Source organism: Cynocephalus volans, chromosome 1 (genome assembly GCF_027409185.1).
Source record: "Cynocephalus volans isolate mCynVol1 chromosome 1, mCynVol1.pri, whole genome shotgun sequence".
In the NCBI taxonomy this organism is placed as follows: Eukaryota; Metazoa; Chordata; class Mammalia; order Dermoptera; family Cynocephalidae; genus Cynocephalus; species Cynocephalus volans.
The window spans coordinates 58,369,427-58,393,162 of NC_084460.1; the positions used below are offsets into that span (position 1 = coordinate 58,369,427).

The following is a 23,736-nucleotide window of genomic DNA, read 5'->3' on the forward strand; positions in this document are numbered from 1 at the left end:
GCGGGCCAGCCCCGTGGCGCATTCGGGAGAGTGCAGCGCTTGGGAGCGCAGCGGAGCTCCCGCCGCGGGTTCGGATCCTATATAGGGCTGGCCAGTGCGCTCACTGGCTGAGCGCGGTGCGGGCGACACCAAGCCAAGGGTTGCGATCCCCTTACCGGTCACAAAAAGGACAAAAAAAAAAAAAAAAGTTTGTTGAAATGATAAATGTCCTGAATCTACAAATCAGTCTAACATGGGAAGAACTGACATCTTCACAATATTGATTCTAATCCTAGTAAGAAAATGTGCCAGGCTGTTCTATAATCATAAAAATAAAATAAATCTTATCTGGGAATGAGATCTATACTAAGCCAGAGCTATAAATGATAATCTACATCTTTAGATTTTATTACTTAATTTTAGACACATTATTTTTCCAGCCCTTAATAAAATATGAAACATATTCAATGTTTAAACTTGGTTTAATATTGTTTACCAATGTTAAACTCTAAAATAAACTTTTTAATCACGTTTTAGGAGACAACATAATCGTCACAAAGTGCCTGAGGTTACTGACCTTACCTTGAATAAGTGGTACATAACGTGCAAGCAGCTTTGCCCTTTTCTTCTCATACCCTTTTTGAGTTATGTCGCCTAAAACAACAAAGGAAAAAGAGAATCAAATTTCTTCTAATGTTCCAAAATTTTTTAATTAAAAATTCATGATCAAAAACTGAAAGAATATTAATGTCCTTCAACTGGGTGATCAGATAAACTATAATGGATCCATATAATGGAATACCAAAATGATACACACAGCAACATGGATAGATCTCATATGCATGTTGCTGAGTAAAAGAAGCCAGACACAAAAGGCTAAATACTGAATTATTCCATGTATATGACATTCTGGAAAAGACAAAACTACAGGGTCAGAGAGTCAGAGACAGTGGTTGCCAGGGGCTAGGAGTGACAGAAGGACTGACTACAAAGGAGGACACAGAATTTTTGGGTGGTGAAGCTATTTTGTGGTGGTGGTTACATGACTGTTCGCATTTGTCAAAAACCCATACAACTGTACACCAGAAATGGTGAATATTACTGTATGTAAATAATATTTCAATTTTTAAAAATTGTGATTAGCATCTCCTGGAAGCTTGTCAAAAATGCAGACTCTGAGGCCATACCCTAAACCGACGAATCTGAATCTGCATTTTGCCAAGACCCTCAAGTGACTCTTGTGCAGGTTCAAGTTCTGAAAGTATTCAAGGGACCAATGAGACACAAGCCCTCCCAGGCCAAGGGGTGTCCTGGATGAAGACTGAGGCAAAAGGACTGCTTTCCAACAAATCACCTTTAAAAAAACCCAGCCTAAAAACAAATTAAACCACTTAGGAATGAGGAAGAAAATGCATCATCTTGGAAACATTTTCTAATCTAGGCATACTATTTGGCTTCCTACACAGAACTGGAAGTGTTAAGAGTGGATCTGTGATGTTTTAAAGGCTTTATTTAGACCAGAAATATACATTATAACAATTTTCACTACTAGTTTGTTCTTTGGGTGAATGAACAATCTTCCATAGAGAGTTTCTTGTGTTTTGTAAGCCACTCTTGTCCCCCTTCCCACCCCCAACAAATAAGCAAAGCGGTAAAGCTGCCAAGAATCAGAAGATACAGGCTGCTATCATTTATGGAGTGCTTAACGAAGTATTTCCTTTAGATGAATTTTTGGATTTACTGTGTGAGAATGCTGACACCTTAGAACATCTGACATCTAAGTTAAGGCTCACTGGATGCCTCTGGGTGGGCTTTAATATCCCATCCTCCAGAAGAATAGCCTGGGGCCAGGGAAGCCAGCTGCTCTGAGTCTAGCCTGGCAACCACAAAGCCCCTGCCCTCTGCACAGGGCCTCTGCTTTGACAGCAGCTCATTCAGTCAGGGTGCTCCCTACCAAGCCTTTCCTGTTTATCCTTCCTTTAATTATTCTCTCTTCCCCACTGTGTTATTCCACCCCTACCACCAGCAACTATGATACTGCATTTAGTGTCTTTCCATTTGAATATGCTCTGCAGAGTGCATAATGCTTTGCATCCATGTACTTTTCCCAGACCTGAATGGCACTGTATTATAAATTCCACTGTCTCCTGTGTACTTCATTAAGCACTCCGTTTTTACACCAACCATCCTCAGTGCAATGAGCACACCACTGCTCTGACTCCGGTGCCCCCAGGGGTGCTTTGTCCTTCTTTCATCCCTCAGTGGACACCAGACCCCAAGCCAGCCCACTCCCAACGCCACTTGGAAGCATATCACCCTTGTCTTACCCACTCACTGAACACTCATAGACCCAGTGCAGCCTGCTGCCCCACCAGCACACTCACTGTGGCAGTGACTTTCCTCGCTAGATCCAGGGATGACCACACAATTGCGCTTGTTAAATCTCAACTTGTGTGCAACTTAAAGGATATGTTTTTTAATGAATCATCTAATAAAAGATTATGTTTCCTCTGGAATATATGAAAATACGTGACAAATCTAAATGAAAAGTAAATATTGCTACACTAAATTAAAACTGAGAAACCCCTATGGAAAAGCAGAGCAATCTATTTTCCAGAATATGTGAAAATTAAGTATTCATTTCTTAGAAACAGTCCTCCTTATATTCCCGTTTCAAATGAATATTACGATGGTGAAGGCACCCAAAAAGCATTGAGAAATGAAACCACTAACTCCCTGTCTGATGCTTATGATATCCCAAAAGCTGACTCATTTTTTTCTTTACTGAAACAACTGAACATAACCAGCTATTTCATTTTCATTTTCATGTGTAACCACTTACCATATTTTTATGTAGCCAACTTAACAGACACTAAGCCCACATGCCATCAAATGCCAAGCTTCCAACCACACAGAGAGCAAGGCAGAATTCCAAAATGGAATCCAGACACAAAGCTAGTAAGCAAGTAGAGAAGGGACTCAAATCCTAAGTTTTCTGACCCCAGCTTCAGTACTATCTCAGAGAACAATGAAACATAAAGCCTAAGGAGACAAACATCAGAGCCAAGCTCCCCAAGCCACTGCACAGAATGGGTGCAGCCCCGACCCAACGGCTGGAGGGAACCTTAGGTAGAGCTCTCCTCCAGCTGAGCATCCAGCCACCTGCAGGACTTTGGAAAAATGCCTAGGCCCATCCTCAGGACACACTTCTCTGGTGGCCCATGGGCTGGCAGCTGTTCTTCAAAGCCCTGCAGGTAGCGTACAATCTATAGCTCTGGCTGACACCCATTGCCACAGAATGATTGCATTTAGGATTATAGGTGCTAAACCTCAAGTAATATCACCAACAGCCTGACTCAGCAACACAGTTTCTAAAAACCCATTCTCAAAAGCACTCAGCAAGGATGGGTAGTGCACACTATATGTGACAGCAAATGACGGGAGACAACCTAACTGCCCGTCAAGTTCACTTTACCTTTTAGAATTTTCTTTTCAACAAAATAATTTTTTAAATAATTTATTTTTTACAATATCTTGTTCTTTTCATTAAATGTTTTCTTTGCAGGCCTAAAATAAAAAAAGAAAAGAAAAAACAAAAACAAAACAAACCAAAAACCAAAACAAAACCAGTCCCTTTCAGGCAAATATTAAATATATAAAATATTGAAAATATCTAAAACTATTGATTTGAATACCAAATCTCTGCATTTGCAATTTATTTCTTCCATTTATAAAGTTAACACCTATAAAGTTTGTAATATAAAGTACTTAAAATACAATAATTTCCTACAAAGGATATTAAACTAAAAACAGAGTAACATAGAAAATATACTATTAATAATATCATAACAAAGAATCAAATTTAGATCAAGCTTTCCGACACTCAAAGCAAAAGGAAAAACATAATGTTATTGTACATTTGATATAAAGAAATATACGTTTTTTGGGCCGAGCCCGTGGCGCACTTGGTAGAGTGCTGCGCTGGGAGCGCGGCGACGCTCCCGCCGCGGGTTCGGATCCTATATAGGACTGACCGGTGCACTCACTGGCTGAGTGCCGGTCACGAAAAAAAAAAAAAAAAAAAAAAAAAAGAAATATACGTTTTTGTTGTTGTTATTGTAATATTCATAAAAACAAGATTTTACTGGCACTAAAAAAAAAAAAAAAAAAAGAAGTAAATATACTGCCACACATCTTTACTATAGAACACTGCCAGTTGTAAAAAAAAAATACCCTGGTATTTGAGGGGTCTGAGGGTGGGTATCACTTGCATGGATTCATGATATCCTACTGAGTAAAAACAGCAAGATGAAAAACTATCTATCGATCGATCGATCGATCTATCTATACACACACATATAGGATGATCCTGTTCTGGTAAAAGTAAATAAATAAAATGATACATTCAGTACTTATATGTAGATGTATTTGTGTATGCGCAGAAAATATCTGGAGGAATGCACAACAAATTCTTAATAGTGGTCCCCATGGGGAGTAATTTATTCATCTATTTGCCTTTGGATAGGGTGCGAGACAGATTTCATTTTTTATTTCACACAATTTGAACTCTTCAAACTTTTTATCACAATAATCACATAAACATTTGTAAGAATGTATGGAAGATGATTTTGACAATGTGGTATGGTTACATAAGATGTTATTGAGAGAAACTAGATGAATTCTATGTAGTATTTTGTAACTTCTTATGAATCTAAAATTATTTCAAAGTAAAACGTTTAAAAATATATGAGAGAGATTGTGCAGAATTGGTGTTGTTTCTTTTTCAAATGTTTGATAAAATTTGCCAGCAAAACCATATGGGCTCACAGATTTATTTTCCAGGATGTTTTTAAACTACGAATTTAATTCATTTAATAGTTATACAACTAGTCAGGTTATTATTGCTTCATTATGGATGAGTTTCAGTGGTTTTCAAGGAATTGTTCCTATTTCATCCAAGTTGTTGAAAGTTAAGTTGTGGACAGAGTTGTTCATAGTATTCCCTATCATCCTTTTCAAATCTGTGGGGTCTAGAGAAATAAGGCCTCTTTCAATTCCTGATTTTGGTAACTGTGCCTTTTGTGTCTATGGTAATTTGTATTTTTTGTCAATCTTGTTAGAAGTTTATCAATTTTGTTATCTTTTCAAAGAATCGGGTTTTGATTCCATTGATTTTTTTTCTATTTTCAATTTAATTGATTACTGAACTTATCCTTTTCCTTCTAGCAGGGAAGCACGAAGTCAAACCATGATGGGATACCACTCACTACATACCTATTAGAATGGCTAAAATAAAAAATACTGACAATATCTAGTGCTGAGGATTGTGGAGCAATAGAAACTCTCATACATTGCTGATGGGCATGCAAAATGGTACAACCACTCTGGAAAACAGTTTGGAAGTTTTTTATACAGTTAAACATACACTCACCAGATGACCCAGCAACTCCAATCATGATTATCTACCCTAGAGAAATAAAAACTTATGTTCACATAAAAACCTATACACAAACATTTACAGCAGATTTATTCATAATCACCAAGAATTGGGGACAGCTCAGATATCAAGTGAATGGATATACAGACTGTGGTATAACCACACCACGGAAAACTACTCGACAATAAAAAGAAACGGACTACTGATACATGCAAAAACGTGTATGAGTCTCAAAGACATTACACTGCATGAAAGAAGCTATCCTCAAAAAGTTACATACTGTATGCCTGTACTTATATGACATCCTCGAAAAGACAAAACCATAAGGATAGAGAACAGATCCACAGTTGCCAGAGTTAGGAGCTGGGAAGAAAGATGACTGCAAAGAGACGGCATGAGGAATGTTTTGCGGGATGGTGCAGTTCTGTATCCCGATTATGACAGCAGTCACAAGAATCTATACATGTGTTAAAATTCATAGATCTGTACACCAAAAGAAAAAAATCTATTTGATTGTAAAATAACTTAAAAAATGAAATTAAAAGTATGTATGTATCAGAGGAGGAGCTGTGGAGGTGGAGGTGATCAACAGGGGAGAGCAGCCCTCGGGAGGGGCAATGGAGGCACAGATAGCAAGACAGTGAGGTGGGCGCTCCTCAGGCACCTCCGAGTAAGGTAGGCAAACAGAGCAGTCACTTGTTGCAAATCAGCCCCCCAGTCTGAAAGAAGTGTCTGACAAGGAAGTACTTCAGGCAGTCAGCAGCTGGGTGACCCCAACATGGACCAAGAGTGGCCAAGGAAGGAGCAGCCCCACAGGGCTGGAACAGGAACCCCACAGGCCCAGGCAGGATCCAGCCCACTGCAGTCTGCCTTTGGGCAGATCACCACGACCACCTCCATGACAGGCACAAGCCAGAGATCAGATGCTCACCAGAAATCTGGGACCCAAGTGAGCTGGATAGAGCTACCAGTGTTCATTCCCTCACTTCATTCCCAATGAAGAGGTCCAAGAGTACACTGGGTTCCAGTATGGGTCACACAAGCCCACCCAGGTCCCCAAGGAAAGCCTCGGGGCCACAGCAGCTGTGCATGTCCCCAACTGCTGCTGGACTGGACGGGTCCTGCTGGAGGTGCTTGGAAAGAAGAGGAAGGGAGGCAATAAAAGAGGATGGAGGGTCACACAGGGACCCATACCTGACCACTGTCAAACTTCAAGACAGAGCACCACAAAGAAAAGCAGCAGGGCACAAGCCTGTGGTGCAGAATAAAAGGTAAAGAAAAATCTGTGAAGATTAGTATTTTGCAGGGTGGCACCATTCGCAGGTAATGGTGATTCTTGTACTTAACATAAGCAGGTGGAAATTTCACTTTCCAAGTCTTAAAATTTCCAAACACAAGGGTCTTAAATATACAAATCTAATACATAAAAGCACGACACACCTGACTGCAGAAAGTTAAGTTATTCATGCTTTACACTGAAGAGTGTACAGTAGGGTTTGAATGTCTATTGTCTCATTCGTTTGTAATTAAAAGTAGACTTTCTAAATGTTAAGTTTAAATATTTTCTTTTACCTCAAAAATTTTAAGAAAATAGGGAAAATATGTTCATTAACCTGAATACACAAACACACAGAGAAATTCCATATATAGCAATGGCAGTATTAGGAGGCTCAAATGAACTCTCCCGATGGAAATAGCTAAGAAGACTGCATAAATTTCTTTAATCTGAAGACATTACCAAACTAACAAAGAAGTGAAGAAATGGGGGCCAGTTTTCCCCTAGAAAGGTCTGCCAAGTCTAAAAGTAACAACGAGGGCCGAGCCGTGGCACACTTGGGAGAGTGCAGCGCTGGGAGCGCGGCGACGCTCCCGCCGCGGGTTCGGATCCTATATAGGAATGGCTGGTGCACTCACTGGCTGAGTGCGGGTCACGAAAAGGACAAAAAATAAATAAATAAATAAATAAATAAAAGTAACAACAAAGTAGCTGAGCTGAGGGGAATTCTGACAGATTCGTGGAGCTGGTAGCTCACCAAGGAGGAGGGGCCTGGAAAGCAGTCACACTGTTTGCTGAAACTCGGAAGGACCACATCCTGGGTATGAACTGAAAACAGAGCATCCCTCACAGGAACTGGAGTCAGTTTCAAATCACTTTCTCCATAAGTGGATTGAGGTGATTTTGGACTGCATGTGGCCCAGCCCATCCACCTGCCAGAAGCAAAAGAAAACCCCTAATGGAGGCACACAGCACCATGTAGGGTCACAAATCATTACCATCTAAACAATATCTAGCACTTGATCAGAAATAACATGGCTTATAGGGCAGCAAGAAGCTATGATTAAAAACCATGAGAAACGATAATAGAAAGATACACATAATGGAACTTTAAAGTAGAATTGTGAGTAAAAAAAAAATTCTAGAACTGAAAAATACTGTATCTCGAATCCAAGAACAAATTTAATGAAAGGTGTGCAGGACCACTACCCAAAAGCTAAAAACATTACTCAGATAAATTAAAGAAGACCTAAACAAATGAAGACTCAATTCTATAGAGATATAATTTCTCTCTAAATGAATGCTGAGTGAGTCTGAGTCCAATCAAAATTCTTGCAGGTTTTCTGCATGGAAACTGACGTATTAAGCTACACTGCAGAATGGAATAGGTGCTAAAACAGACATGTCGAGCAACAGCAGAAATCAGTTCAGAGCCATGGGTGAGAGAAGGACTCTTCCAGAAATGTTCTGGGTCAACTGAATAGCCACACAGAATAGAAATGAAATGACTCTTCTCTCACACCATGCACAAAATTCAATTCCATGTGGATTATGCATCTGAAAGTGAAAGATAAAACAACACAGCTTCTAAAAAATAATACAGGAGAATATCTTCATGACCATGAGGTAGGGAAAGATCTCTTAAATACGACTCAAAGAGCACTAACCATAAAGGAAAAGACAAAAATACTTCAGGCCTCTGATATAATTCACAATCTAAGAGGTAATAAAGAATGAATAATGAATGAAAATACTTTCTCCTCTAAGAATGTCACAGACCTTAAGGTGGGTGGATTCGTTTCCTGTGATTTTACAAGAGAAATTTATTCTCTCACAGTTCTGGGAGAATAAAAGCCAGAGTCCAAAAAGTAGTTTCAGTTAGCCAAAATCAAGGTGACAGCAGCTTTACACTCCCTCCAAACCTCTAGGGGAGAATCCCCTCCTTGACTCTTCCAGCTTCTGGTGTCTGCCAACATTCTTTGACTTGTGGCCACGACACTTCAGTCTCTGCTTTGGTGCTAACAGCCTCCTCCCTCTTCTCTGTGTGTCTAATCTTCCTCTGCCTCTCTCTTCTAAAGATACTTGTGATAGCATTTAGGGTACTCAGAAAAACCAGGATAATTCTTCTCATCCTGATCCTTAATTTAATCATGCCTGCAAAGACTCTTTTTGCAAATAAGGTAACATTCACTCACAGGTTCCTGGGATTAGGATCTGGTATCTTTGGGGCCACTACTGAACATACTATATTAGGCAACCATTATACATACATATAAATCTTTAATCTTCTATGCCGTTAAGAAAAAAAGCATGTGCTTCCTTGACTTAGATTGGAAAGGGTAAACCTCTCTAGGTCAATGTTGCCAGATTTACCCTAACCAAATGGCTACACAGAGAAATTAAATGATCGTTTTTATATGTCCATGGTCTAGCAGGGTCATTACAGAGTAACAGTGATGTTACGGCCAGAATATGCCGTTACTGAGATTCATCCCACACCTGCCTTGACCCACGGTGGATCTGCTCCCTCCAATATCGAGCCCACTTTGACTCCTACACTTCCTGCCAGCTCCTGGCACTTGGGCCTGACCTGTCTGATGGCTACTCCATCTCCCTCTTTTCCCTGAGCTCTTCCCCCTGGTCTACAGCCCAGCACCTCCCCTAGGCACTCTCCTCCAAGTGGACTGGGAGTGATGCTGGTACCAACTCTGCAGATTGCTCATCCTCTATATACACTTGGGAGAAAAAAATTAATACACCATGGTATAATTATATAAGACAATACCACATACAGTTAGTTAGAATGAGCCACAGCTACAGGTATTAACATAATTGTCATAATTTTAAAAACATAATATTGAGATAAAAAGATTCAGAAGAATCTTTTTCCTAGAGTAGATCATTTACATAGAGTTTTTAAGCATGCAAAACAGCACTACAGATTGTTAAAGATATATGGAAATGCAACAAAATGATAAAATACCAAATTCAGGAGAGAAGTTTGGGGAATGGGAGATGGGCTCAGAGAGTGAGTGGGGTTTCAACTCTCTATAATGGTCCTCTGAAAAAAGATCTGAAGATAATGTGGCAAAATTTTAATTTTTCAAAAAGTTGGGTGGTGGGTAAATGGGTGTGTGTATTATGATTCTCACAGGTTTTTTGTATTTTTGAAATATTTCACAATTAGAGAAAACATTAAATAAGAAGCAGTCGTCCACATTCAACAGTTTCTAACTATTAAAAGACTTTCAAACTGAAGCCTGTGGTCAGCTAGGACCGAAGAGTACATGCTCTACATGAATGTCTGCCATATTTTCTACAGAACTCATGAGCTCATTTAAATTACCCCATTTAACTAAAGTAAGGCCCTGAACGTGCATTCAGGACATACTGGTAGATAACAATATCACAGAGAAGGGTAATGAGGATCTTCCATAAAACTATGGCTCTTGGTTAACAAGTTTGTATTATATAAATATGTAAACAGATAATAAACCTTTTAAAATAGCAAACATTTAGTGGAAGAATACCCTTAACCACCACTTGGTGAGCTAAAGCCACACTATGGTACAATTCTTACTGGACACTCAAGATTAGAACTGACCACTGCTCTACAACTGTGAAGAGAATTTAAATATCTACTCCAGTGTTTTTCTAACTTTTCAGCTGCGCACCTTCCATTCAAATGAAGTCTTGGGAGGAATATAAGCGGAAAAGCTGCTCTGGCTGAGACCATCTGCTTCCCCTTTCCCCACATAGCTGGTGTCGTCTCCTAAGGGAATGTTCGGCAGACTCTGGAAACCCAGTGAAACCTACGTCCTCTCCTCAGCACCGCCTCCCACTCCTGCCCCTCCCAACTCAGCTCAAAGGACGTATGGTCCATCTGTTCCTGATCTGCCCTACTCTTGTACTCCCTAATCTGAGAGTTCTCACTGTTCTAATCTATCTTTTTCACTTCCCAGAATCCAGACTACTGTAAATTTTTCAACTTTTAAAACCTCTTCAACCATTTCCATGAGATTTGGAAAAGAACAGTCATCTTTCTTTACCTGATGGTTGGTCATAAATATCAATCCCCAAAATCCTCCACTCCCACAAACATTCCTTTTTCTTAAAACCCTCTCCTGCCTTGGCACAGATGCCACACTCCTATTCTATGCCCTCCTGTGGACACCTTCCTCATTCAGTCTTCCCTGTAGACTCTCTCCCCTGCCTTTCCCTTATGGGTTTGGGTTCCTCAGGGTTTTATCCTAGACCCTCTTTGCATTATTCAGTTCTCCCTACAGGACAATCATATCCACTTCAATTATTATTAATGTGCCGATGACACCCAAATTTCTACCTCTAGCCTAGCCCTTTCTAGAAGCTCCAGACCCACCTGCCCAAATGCCCCTTGGATACTGCCACTCAGCCCTCCCTGAACACCCCAAACTCTCTGGGTTCCATATCTTTGTGGGCAGCACCACTATCTCCCAGTCATTCGTTTTGGAAACTCCAGAGTCACCCTGGACCCCCCTCCTTCCATATCCACTTCTTCGTACAGAAGCTGGTTCTGTTCTGGTTGTTCTCTGGTTGTTCTATCTTGCCCTGGACGACTACAAATAGGTTCTTTGTAGGAATATTTAGATAGGAATAGACAAGATAGGAATATTTTAATTGCTGCTTAATACCTCTTTTTAAAAAAGGAACTGCTTGCTCTATCACTTAATAAAGCATCCAAGAAAAACCACCCCCATGGTTTTTAAAATTGGCCATCTCTGTTTACAAGAGTTCCTGAGTTCTTGAATGCACACGCATATATTTTCATCTTTCCCATTTTCTTCCCATTTTCAAGAGCAGGGGCAGAAAACTGCATAAGATACATTTTGATGATATTTCTAATACAATGCTTTTAAGCAGAGCATACATTGCTGTTTTGTCCAACAGAGTAGCCACTAGCCATATGCAGTTATTTACATTTTAATTAATTAAAATTAAGTTGAATTGAACATTCAGTTCACCAGTCCCACTAGCCACATTTCAAGTGTTCAATAGCCACATGTGGCTAGTGACTACCATGTTGGACAACAAAAAAAATTACCAACACTGCCGACAGCTCTAGACAGTGCCACTCTAGAACTGACAGGTGCCAACCCTCCCTCCTGCCTTACTCCTGGTCACCTCACACATACACAACACCCAACTGGCTACAGGAGGCATCTGACTCCAAAGGATCCAATCCAAATACCTTACTAGGATGCATGAATCCTGCTGTGAGCTAGCCTCTGCCTTTCCCAGCCTACTCCCTCCACTCATCTGCCTGTGGAACACTGTCTGGAATTCCCCTGACCCTCTCAGCTTTGGCTTTCCTACTTCACCCTCCTTACATGCACTTTCAAAACAAAGCTGGAGGAAACTTTATTTTCTCCATTGGCCCTGCTCACCCAGTACTGATAATCACTCCCCTTCTTGGGCTGCTGGGTCCTGCACACATTTCATAACAGTGCCACTATTTACATGTCTTTGGGCCTCCACTGGGCCATAAGCGTCATGGCACTCAGTCTGTTGGATGTTGCTGAAGACAGGAAGACACACTGCGTGCCTTAGTCTGCTAGGGCTGCCATAACAAAGCACAGACTGGATGGCTCAAACAATAGACACTCATTTTCTCACAGTTCTTGAAAATGGAAGTCCAAGATCAAGGTGCTGGCAGGGTTCCTCTCTGGTGAGGGCTCTCTCCTTGGCTTGCAGACTGCTGCCTTCTTGCTGTGTCCTCATGTGGCCTTTCTTCTGTGCACACACATCCCTGGTATCTTCTTATAAAGACACCAGTCCTACTGGATTAGGGCCCTACCCTTATGATTTTATTTAACCTTAATTACCTCCTTAAAGGTCCTATCTTCAAACATAACCCATGAGAGGTTAGGGCTTCAACATATGAACAAATGTATCCTTTTGAGTTTCAGACTCGATTTAAAGGTTCTTTACTGAAGATACTGTAGAAAAAGTTCTGAAATCAGAAAGGGAGTAAAAGTTATTTTTCCCGTTTCCAAAAAGGTACTCTTAAATCATGAATAGTGTAGACTGAAAAAGAAACAGGATTTTCTTTTTTTTTCCCTTACAGCTGACTAAAACAAAGCCAAGGTCTGAAAGGAAATCCTCGCATGATCACTATCCCCAGCTACAGTTTCAGCTGTTGCCCTCAAGAACCCAGGCCATCTCCAGAACAGAGGCCATTCATTTCTTGTGTGAAAAAGGGAAGGGAGAACCGCAGATATATTACTCTAAGTGATTATTTATTAATAAATAGTAGAGGTAACAATTATTTTTAAGGACCAGCCCGTGGCTCACTTGGGAGAGTGTGGTGCTGAAAACATCAAGGCCACGGGTTCAGATCCCTATGTAAGGATGGCCAGTTAGCTCACTTGGAAGAGCATGGTGCTGACAACACTGAGTCAAGGGTTAAGATCCCCTTACCAGTCATCTTTAAAAAAAAAAAATTATTTTTAAGTACTGTGTCTTTACTGACTAGTTTTTCTTTGCCAAGTAGTTTAAGGGTACTTTAAAAAACCTCATGGAAAGATTCATATCTTTTAATTCTATTTTTCCACAAACTTTTTGAAACACCCTGGTATATAATTTCCTAATCTTTTTAATAGAGAAGAACAATACCAGAAATGCTGGATAACTTAAGGGTATAAAGACTGAACCACAAGGATTATGTTAGTCCTACCCAGAAGCAAGCTCACTGCAAACAAAATGCTACAGCAAGAATTAGTTTTAAAATATTTATTGGGATGTTGATAATGGGAGCGGCTATACACGTGTGGAGGCAGGGGGCATAGGAGGTATCTCTGTACCTTTCTCTCAATTTTGCTGTCAACCTAAAACTGCTCTAAAAAATTGCCCTTAAAAATAAAAGTAAATAATAATAAAAAAAAAGATTTACCAGCAAAATAAAGTAAGTTTTCCCTTTAACTTAACTCTACTTTATTTCCACCATTTCTTCAGCTATAGCAGAGTGACCAAATACTTGGTATAAATTCATTTTTATATTAAATAAATGTATCCCACATCAGACAAAAGAATACATTAAAAGATTAAATAAATATGTCTTCAAAAATAAAACTATAGCTCTTTAGTTCCAACTTTATCTTTAATTTTCAAAAAGATAGACTACTTATCCTGGCCCCTGCTCTGCCCCTGATGACAAGAGAAGAGTCACAGCAGCAAGAGTTTGCTAATGCTCACTGAGAAAACATTACATGAAAGGTAGGTGCCAGGCATCAGGCATGGGAGTGATTCCACTCTCCCATGCTCATGTCTCATGAGGACACTTCATCAGACAAAGACTCTTCACTCTAGCAGACCAGTGCCCCCACCCCGAATCTCTTTTCAAACTTCTAAGTCCAGGATGTATATTCACTGCACTTTGTGAGATTAAAGGTTAAAGGACAGAAGGGAAGTAAATGACCGATTGGAGGATGGCCTCAGAGCGCACAACCCTGACCCACAAATACCCCACACACCTTTGCTGAGAGCCTGCCCTGGGGAGAAGGGCAGGTGCTCTTCCTAAAGAAGGGTGGCCTCGAGACAGCACATTCCTTCCTCCCTGCCAACAACTGCCTGATCCAGGTGGTTTACAGGCCTGGCCAACACTGAGCAGAAAAGCAGTTCCACTCCCTTCGAGGTCCTCGGGGCTGCCAAGTGCAGAAGACAAACATGAGATGCAGAATTCTCCAGAAGTACCCCCTACGACAGATGCTCCTAAAGAAAAGCAGATGGTGCCATGAGTCGCATGAGGAAGACCCATCAAGCTAGAGGAGTTGGTGGCCATTCTTCAATGAAAGCTCTACACTTGGTAGTCAGGTTAGGCTACAAATGGCCATTAAACAATGAAGGTGAAACGACATTAGGATAGCAAATTCGTTAACATTCATGGTGCCTGCTACATGCATGGGGCATTTGATATACATTAACTGGATGCAGTAATAGATACATTTCTCAAAGTCATCTTGAAACAGCAAAAGGATTGAGCCAACTAGGCAGTATCTCTGTCCTTGCTCTGCACCTCACTCTCTGCACCTCACTCTCTGCCCCCAGCCTCTTCCTGCTCTATCAATGACATCATGGGGACAGAGTCCCTGCACAAGCCATCGATCAGACAACAGCCCCCCTCCGCAGCTCCCTTCTCCAGTGGAGTCAACACCAATCTTTGGCAGATAGGCAGGGCCCTGTGGGATCTCTTCTACTCCCTTTGACTCCCTCTACTCCAGGATGCTTCTCATATAGAACAGGCACTCACCTGCCTAGGGGCCTCACCACCTGCAGAGCTCTCCACCCAGATAAATTTCCCAAAAACACACGTTTTCTCATCTTGACTTAAATGTTGCTTCTCAAGGAGGCCTTTCTTGAGCACCCTCGTGAAAACTGCAGCCTCCCATCCTAGACATGTCCATGCATCCTCACCTGACTCCCATCCCTCTTCACTTCTATATTTCTCAATAGCACTTATCACAACCTAATATTCCATATATTTTTATTCATATTATCATCTTCCCCCACCCACAGAGTGTAGGTCTGTAAGGGCAGAAATTTCTGTTCTGTGTATTGCGGTATCCCTCAACACATATTCGAAGACAACAATGAATGAAATGTCCATCTCTGGCTCAGACCTCTCCCCAAAGTCCAGACTTGCATATCATATTGCCAACTCAAAATTTCCACATGGCTACTCAGACACACATCACAGTTAATGTGTTCAGACAAATTCTTCCTTGAAACTCTCTCAAATCCTTCCTTGCCTTTTCCCTCAAACCCAGTTATCCCCTTTTCTTCCCCATCTCACCACTGCAGAATCTCAAGTCAAAAACCTAGGATTAAATTCTTCATTCCTCACTGCCCTCCACCCAAAGCATCCAGGCCATCAGCAAATCCCCTCAGTTCTACATTCAGAATGTACCTCAGATCCAACGACTTCTCCCCTTCCCCTGCAGACACCACCCTAGAACAAAAACAATGCGTGAATAAGTGTAAGAAAATAATTGCTTATCAGCAGCATACAAACTCAGTGTCAGGAATGATGGTGCTGTGGATTGATTGAATTGTGTCCCCCAGAGTTCATATATTAGAAGCTTAATTCCCACTGTGTATTAATCTGTTTGTGTTGCTATAACAAAAATACCTGAGACTGGGTAATTTATAAAAAACAGAGGTTTATTTGGCTTACGATCCTGGGACAGCACGGGCCTCAGGCAGCTTCTACTCATGGCAGAAAGAGGCAGGCAGACAGCGGGTACAAGCAGATCACATGGCAAGAGGAAGTAAGAGAAGTCAGAGAGGAGGTGCCAGGGTGTTTAAAACAACCAGCTCTTGGGCCGGCCCGTGGCTCACTCGGGAGAGTGTGGTGCTGATAAAACAACCAGCTCTTGCGGGAACTGATAGAGAGAGAACTCACTCATTAATCCCCCCACCTAGGGAGAGCATTAATCCATTCGTGAGGGACCCGCCCCCACGACTCAAACAGTTTCCAACACTGTCACACTGGGGATCAGATTTCCACATGAGTTTTGAGGGGAGAACATATCCAAACTCTATCACACTGTAACTCTTGAGGGTGGGAAATCTTATAATGGTAATTGAAAGGTGGGGCCTTGAAGAGGTAATTAGATGGTGGGACCATGCCTCAGTGAACGGATTAATAATCATGGTCAGAGGCAAGGTTAGGAGGGCTTTACAAGAAGAGCACATGAGAGGTTACTCTCTCTCTGCTCTGCCATTTTCTGCTATGTAAGACCCCTGGGTCACTGTCGCCACCACCAAGACCCTCATCAGATGTGTTCCCTGGACTTTGGACTTCCCAGCCTCAGAAACCGTAAGCAATAAATTGTTTTCTTACTAATTATCCAGTTCCAAGAATTTTATTATAAGCAACAGAAATGGACTAATACAGATGGTGATGCCAAACAACCACAGACTGTCCACATGGGTGGCTGGGATAGTGACATCTTTGCCTTCTGTTCAATGTACAAACTTTGCTTCATGCATAAAATCATTAAAAATACCATACAAAATTACCTTTAAGTTATGTGTATAAGGTGCATTTGAAACATAAGTGAATTCTGTGTTTAGACTTGGGTCCCATCCCCAGGATATCTCATTACATATGGGCAAATATTCTGAAATCTGAAACACTTCTGGTCCCAAGCACTTTGGATAAAGGATATTCAACCTGTGTATGTAACCGGCCAGTGAACGTGAACAGCACAACAGCTTGCTTGGGTGCTGGGGCTCAGAGGGGAACAAGGCAGGCACAGCCTGTCCTCTCATGAAGCTTCGAAATGAACAACTAAACCAGAGTCAGCAACAGGGTCCTGAGATGAGTGAATAATTCAATTCAATATACACTGACCAACAATGTGTGCCAGGTACAACCTCAAAGGGCAAGCTCTCAATAAGGGAGACAGACTTTTAAACCAACAACCTTACATAAATCAGCCCTTCTAATGTGGTAACCAGTGACCACCTGCAGCAGTTTATGTCCTCTGAGAAGCAGACACTATCACAGGATTCGATGTGCAAGAAATTTATGTGGGAAAATGCCTGTGAGGGAAAATGGGAGGGAGTCGGTGTATCCTTGCCAAGGGGAGAGGAAAGGAAGGCAGGTTGGGCAGGAAAAGTCTTAGATTGTGGGCAACCCTAAGAAAGTTTTGGCCAGGCCAGTGAGGAGTCCTTAAGCCAAAGTCCCCATCAGGATTCCCAGGAATGAGCCTTTGTATTCCTGCTATAGGAAGGGTAGCCTCAGCTTGAAGGTGATATGGACCCAAAGTGTAGCAGCTGAGGCCATCAGTGGATCCTACCCTCACAGGGCCTGGAACAACCTGCTGGATTCCATGTCAGTTCTTGAGCTCCACACCAGCAGGACTTCTCCAGCTCAGCCTGGACTCCTGGAAGAGGACAAGAGCAGCAGCACACTCATCTCAGCTAAATTTTTTTCTTCCTAGTAGCTTAGAGCAACATCCTGGTTCAATTGCTCCCTGAGATACAGGTCTACCCTGCTGATAGCTTCACTGAATCTGAAAAACTGTTACAAAAAATCTAAGTATTTAACCACTTACACTTATCTGAAACTGAGAATAAGCACCATGTAAAATTTCACTCTTTTTATTGATTCAAAAAACAGTCATTAAAATGCCTAAAAAGTGCAAGGTGCTGGGGACACAAAGATGAACAGATCAAAACTTCCTCTTGTTTTTCCTGTGAAACGGCAGAGAAAAGACAAGCAAACAAAGTCATGTACCCATAACAATGTTTTGGTCAATAACAGACCGCATATATCACAATGGTACTACAAGATTATAATGAAGATGAAAAATTCCTATTGCCTATTGATGTTATAGTCATCTTAATGTTCTAGCACAAGGCATTACCTTCTTTTCTCTATTTAGATATGATTAGATGCACAAATACTTACCATTATGTTGCAACTACCTACAGTATTCAGTACAGTAACATGCTGTGCAGGTTTGTGCCTAGGAGCAATAGGCTATATATACCATGTAGCCTAAGTATGTAGTAGGCTATACCATCTAGGTTTGTGGAAGCACACTCTATGATGTTCACACAAAATTGCCTACTGATGCATTTCTCAGAACGTATTCCTGTTGTTAAGCAATGCATGACTGTAATTACAATATTGTGATAAATTCTACAAGAGTGATACAGTGAGTTTTAAAGGGACACAGAGCAGCAGGCACTTAACTCTGCAGGATGGGGGGATATTAGCAGAAGGCAGAGCTTCAACGAGAAAGTGATGCTTAAACCTAAGTTGTAAAAGAAAGGCAGGCATTGAACATGTAGAGAACAGTTGGCAATGAAGCTTGTATAAAGTTTTAGGATATTGAAATTGAAATCATGGTACTGACATATATTTTTTTTTAATTGAGGTATGATTGACCTACAAAAACTTTACATATTTAACGTATACATCTTGATGTGTTTGAAGATAAGTGTACACCCATGAAACCTTCACCATAGACAATGCAATAAGCATAACCACCACCTCTAAACGTCTCCTCTCTCCCTTTTTTTTGGGTGTGATAAAAACATTTAACATACGATCTACTCTCTTCCCAGAGGTGGGAAGGGGGATGGTTTAGCAAGAAACTGGTAAAGGGCCACAAAATATGATTACATTGTGCAATGTTGAATATACTAATTATCCTGATTTGAGCATCATATATATTGCACACATGTATTGATATTCAACTATATCCCATAGATACATACAATCATGTTTCAATTAAAAAAAAAAAGAAAAAAATCTACTCAATAAATTTTTAAGTATACAATAGAGCATTGTTAATTATATGCACTACGCTATACAGAAGATCTCTAGGAGTTACTCATCTTGCATAACTGAAACGATTTATCCTTTGACCAACACCTACCAGATTCTCCCTCTCCCAGCCCCTGGTAACCACCATTCTGTTCTCTGCTTCTATGTGTTTGACTATTTTAGATTCCTGATATAAGTGGGATCATGTAGTACTTGTTCTGGTACTAAACTGTCTTTAAGACATATAGATCAAAATTCTGTAAAGAGACAATTACACAGGAATGATTTGCTATGAAAAGAAAAAAATTCTAAAGGAAGTATTCCTGAATCTTGAATAATAAATTTTGCTAAAATGGTATATACAAGCAACTAGTCAGAAAGCATAATTTTTAAAGATTTTTCAAACATGCTTTATAAATTGAAACACCTGATTGTTCTTACTTATATAAACAGAAATCTTTATTATACCAGGCAATGGCTAAGAAATATTACAAAAAAATTAAGAAATGCACAATGACATCTAGGTATTTCACTAAAAGTTCTGTGACAGTTGCATGAACCAGCAGTTCTGAAATATTTTGGACTCAGGATCCCTCAACATGCTTAAAAATTATTGAGGACCCAAAGAGCTTTTGTTTACATGGGCTATATCAACCATATTAAAAATTAAAACTGTGAAAGTTTTTAAACATTTAACTAATTTAAAACTTTTTATAATAAACCTACTAGATGTTAACATAAATAAAATTTTTATAAAAAATAAATTCTAAAAACAAAAACATTTAGTGAGGAGAGGTATTGTTTTACATTTTTGCAAGTCTCCTTAATGGCTAGCTTCATAGAAGACAGTGGATTCTCATATCTGCTTCAGCATTCCATCTGTTGCAATATGTGGTTTTGATGAAGCAAATCCAGCCTCACAGAGACATGTAGTTGGAAAAGGGGGGAGTATTTCCGCAGCCTTTTCATATCTTGCGGACATTCTTCTTCGATACTACACTAAAACTAGGCAAGTGGTAGTTTCTTAAAAATAACTACAATGTAGAATCTAAACACTTATCAATAAACTTTTCGTACAGTTACATTCAAATGCATTAGTCTGTCTTTTGAATGGATCTATATCATCCACGCACAATTTTGTAACATGGTACATTGGTCATTTGGAAAATACTGATTTATACTCAATTATGCAGATCTCCCAGTACATTTCATTACATGATCAAAAACACATATTCATTAATATTACTACCAATCTCATCAAAAGTCTTTGAGAACTAGGACATTGTCAAGCTCATGGTAGCAGATAAAGGTTTTCCAAAATTTTAATTTTTACTTGAAAGCACAAATATTATCATTGGCCACAAATTGTCAGTTACTTTTCAGAAAATATCCACCAAATACCTAAATCTGAATAACTGCAGTTTGTCTACCAACCACTTTTTCAAGTAAAAATGGCGTTTCATAACAAAAGTGGCTAGTTCACTCTGTAATTCAAACTGTACAATTTCTGTTCCTCAAAATAGGCACTGTCCCTCTTTGCACAGCAGAAACACTTTACGTGTACTTCCCGTTTCCTCACATAGATTATTAAAAAGATAAGAATTCAAGTAACAGATTTTTAAAAATTAGTTTTTACTGCTTTATCAGGGTATGTTTACATGAAAGCAGCACTTTTTTACTGCAAGTGGGGTGGTGGTGAATAATACAATGACTATTAGTACCATTTGGAGTCCCTGCCTCGATTCATGCTAATGTGGCAGCAGTTTTCCTTACCATTGCTCTTGGACCATCAGTAGAAATGCCAACACAGTGAAAACAGAAATGGCATCTTAGTATTATTATGAAAACAGTCTTCCCTCATAGTCTCAGAAAAAAATTCAGGAACCCTGAGAAGTCTGTGAACCATGGTTTGCGACCACTGTGCAAAGCCTTATGATCGATGGAAAAACAGAACTAAACCTGACCTCTGACAGCTGAAACATTATCTAGCACCCCGTAGGCATTCAATAATTACTGAATGAGTGAATATATATAAATAACAAATGCAAAACCAAAAAGTGGCAAGAACTCCAAAGGAGGAACAAGAGCAATGGGAGTTCTAAGAAAGTCATATCAGAGATGACCAGGGAAGGCTCAAAATAAGAGGGTGCTATGGTTTGGGGTGCTTTGTACCCCAAAGTTAATGTGTTGGAAACTTAATCCCCAATGCAACAGCGCTGAGAGGTTTGAACCTTTAAGAAGAGATTTAGTCATGAGGGATCTGCCTTCATGAATGGATTAATGCCATTATCACAGGAGTGGGTTAGTTCATCACAGTAGTGGGCTCACAATAAAAGGACGAGTGCAACCCCTTCCTCTCTCTCCCTCTCCAGAGCATGCATGTTCTTTCTCTCTCACCTTCCACCATGAGATGACACAGCAAAAAGGCCCTTATCAGAGGTCAGCACCATGATATTAGACTTCCCAGCCTCTGGAACTGTGAGAAATAAACTTTTCTCTATAAATTACCCAGTCTGTGGTATTCAGTTATAGCAATGCAAAATGGACTAAAACAGAGGGCATTTGGGCTGGGCCCTGACAGATGAGCAGAATTTGGACATGAGATCTTTTACATACCAGAAAATAGGACGCACAACAAATGTTTACCAACATAAAGGCAATGGCAGGCTGTTATTTTGAAAACTAAGAATTGTATCACAGATTTTAGAAATTAAAGAAAATTAAATAGGAAAAAATTTTTGCTAAAGCAGTCCCTTCCAGTATGGACAGTTCCCAACTTACAATGGTTTGACTTACGATAGTTTAACTTATGATTTTTTGATTTTACAATTGTGAGAAAGCAATATGCATTCAACAGAAACCATACTTTGAGTACCTGTACAACTATTTTGTTTTTCATTTTCAGTACAATATTCAATAAATTATATGAGATATGCAACACTTTATTATAAATAGATTTTATGTTAAATGATGTCAGCCAACTGTAATAAGCTAAAGTAAGTGTTCTGAGCACATCTAAGGTAGTCTACATTAAGCTAAGCTATGATGTTCAGTAGGTTACATGTATTAAATGCAATTTCAACTTATTGAAATTTTCAGTATATAATGGGTTTATCAAGATGTAAACCCATCATAAGTCTAGCTTTTCCCCCTTTTCATTTGACTCCATACAGGTTGGAGTCCCCTCATTATCAGAATGCAGGAAAACAAGAAAAAGACTAAAGTTAAAGCTATGGAATAGACCTATCAGCCAGAATAAAGTAATAGGAGTGGGACAAATGTAGCCTATTGTGTAGGAATTTCCTCTCTAACCCACCACAGACCATTAAAACAAAGAACAAACCTTACACCATTGTTTATGTTTTTAAAGCAGTTCAGCAGCAATAGCTCCAAGATACTGTACGGCATTGGTGTGCCAAAATCAGCTGTGAGATATGTCCAAAGTAATTTGTTACAATAATAGGTAAGGCACAAAGGCTTAGGAATTTTCTTTTTAAAAATCATGGTTATACCTTTAATGATTTCTCTTTTATCCATGAGCATTCTGATATGCTTTCAGGAGCCACATGTACAAATTATTCTCTGTTTGTTCAAGGGTGAGTTTGAGGGGTGAGTCTAATAAAAGTGGGGTTCTGCACAGTTCCACCCTTCATCTTCAATTTATTCTGAAAGAGATCCTTAAATCAGGAAGGGCAAAATAACCAGAAAATTTAGGCAGCAACAACACAGCTAAGCCTTATTTCCCTTTTGGAAATCCATAACAGAAATTCAGCAAACCTGCACTATGGGAAGAAATTGGTACACTCTAGGTCCAGAACCTTCCCTGAGGGCCAACCCCAAACACAATTGTTGATGATGAGAATCCAGTGAGGATGTTAAAGAATAAGGCCACATGTGAGCTCTGAATGAAGGCAAAGGGACACTTTCAACTAGTCACTGCTGGTATGCAGGCTGAGGGGTAGATACAGCATATTCTGATTATCCAGATAACACTCACTACCAGTTTCCATGAAAGCAACATCTTGTCTGTGTGTATTCATCCATTTCTGTTGCTTATAACAGAATACCCAAAACTGTGTAATTTATAAAGGAATGAAATTTATTTATTCCAGTTCTGGAAGTTCAAAGTCCAGGGAACACATCTGGTGAGTTCCTTCTTCTGGGTGATTCTCTACAGCAACACAGGTAATCACATGGCAAGAATGGGCTGAGCAAGAAAGAACTTTCTCGCTCACTCTCCTTATAAAGCCATCAGAACCACTCCCATTACTCCATGAATGGACCAATCCACTCGTGAGGGCACAATCCTTACAATCTAATCACTTCTTAAAGGCCCCACCTTTTTAAATACCATAATTGGATTTCCCACCCTCTTAGCACTGTTACAATGGAGATCGAGTTTCCAATACATGAAACTCTGGGGGACACATATGACTCAAAGCATTGTGTTAAGCTTCTTCTTCCTTCCAACCAACTAGCACAGTGATAACTCTAAGTTTTAAGCATTTTCTCACTCAGGCAAATGTGACTGCTATGAAGAAGTTATCCTATTTTAACATTACTTTACTTTGAATTAGAAGTTTATCTTCCCCCTGAATGGTGCGGGGGGAAGGGGGCACACCACAGGACAGGCAAAGAGTGTCCCACTTTCTACAACTTCTGCTCGACCTAAATATAAAAATAATGATAATGACAATGAAACACTATGGTTGTTTTAGGAAAATGATT

General features: G+C 40.0%; 1 protein-coding gene across 13 annotated transcripts in view; it reads right to left on the bottom strand.

Annotated features, from left to right (window-relative positions):
• Positions 1–23,736, bottom strand: part of DIP2A (disco interacting protein 2 homolog A) — a 116,508-nt gene that overhangs the window by 90,106 nt on the left and 2,666 nt on the right. For 12 of the 13 annotated variants that reach the window (XM_063092328.1, XM_063092332.1, XM_063092329.1 and 9 more), the window contains exon 2: positions 562–633. The exons of the other annotated variant lie outside the window; for it this stretch is intronic. In XM_063092328.1, coding sequence (XP_062948398.1) covers positions 562–633 — 72 coding nt within the window. The remainder of the gene's footprint in view (positions 1–561; positions 634–23,736) is intronic. 13 annotated transcript variants of the gene reach the window in all.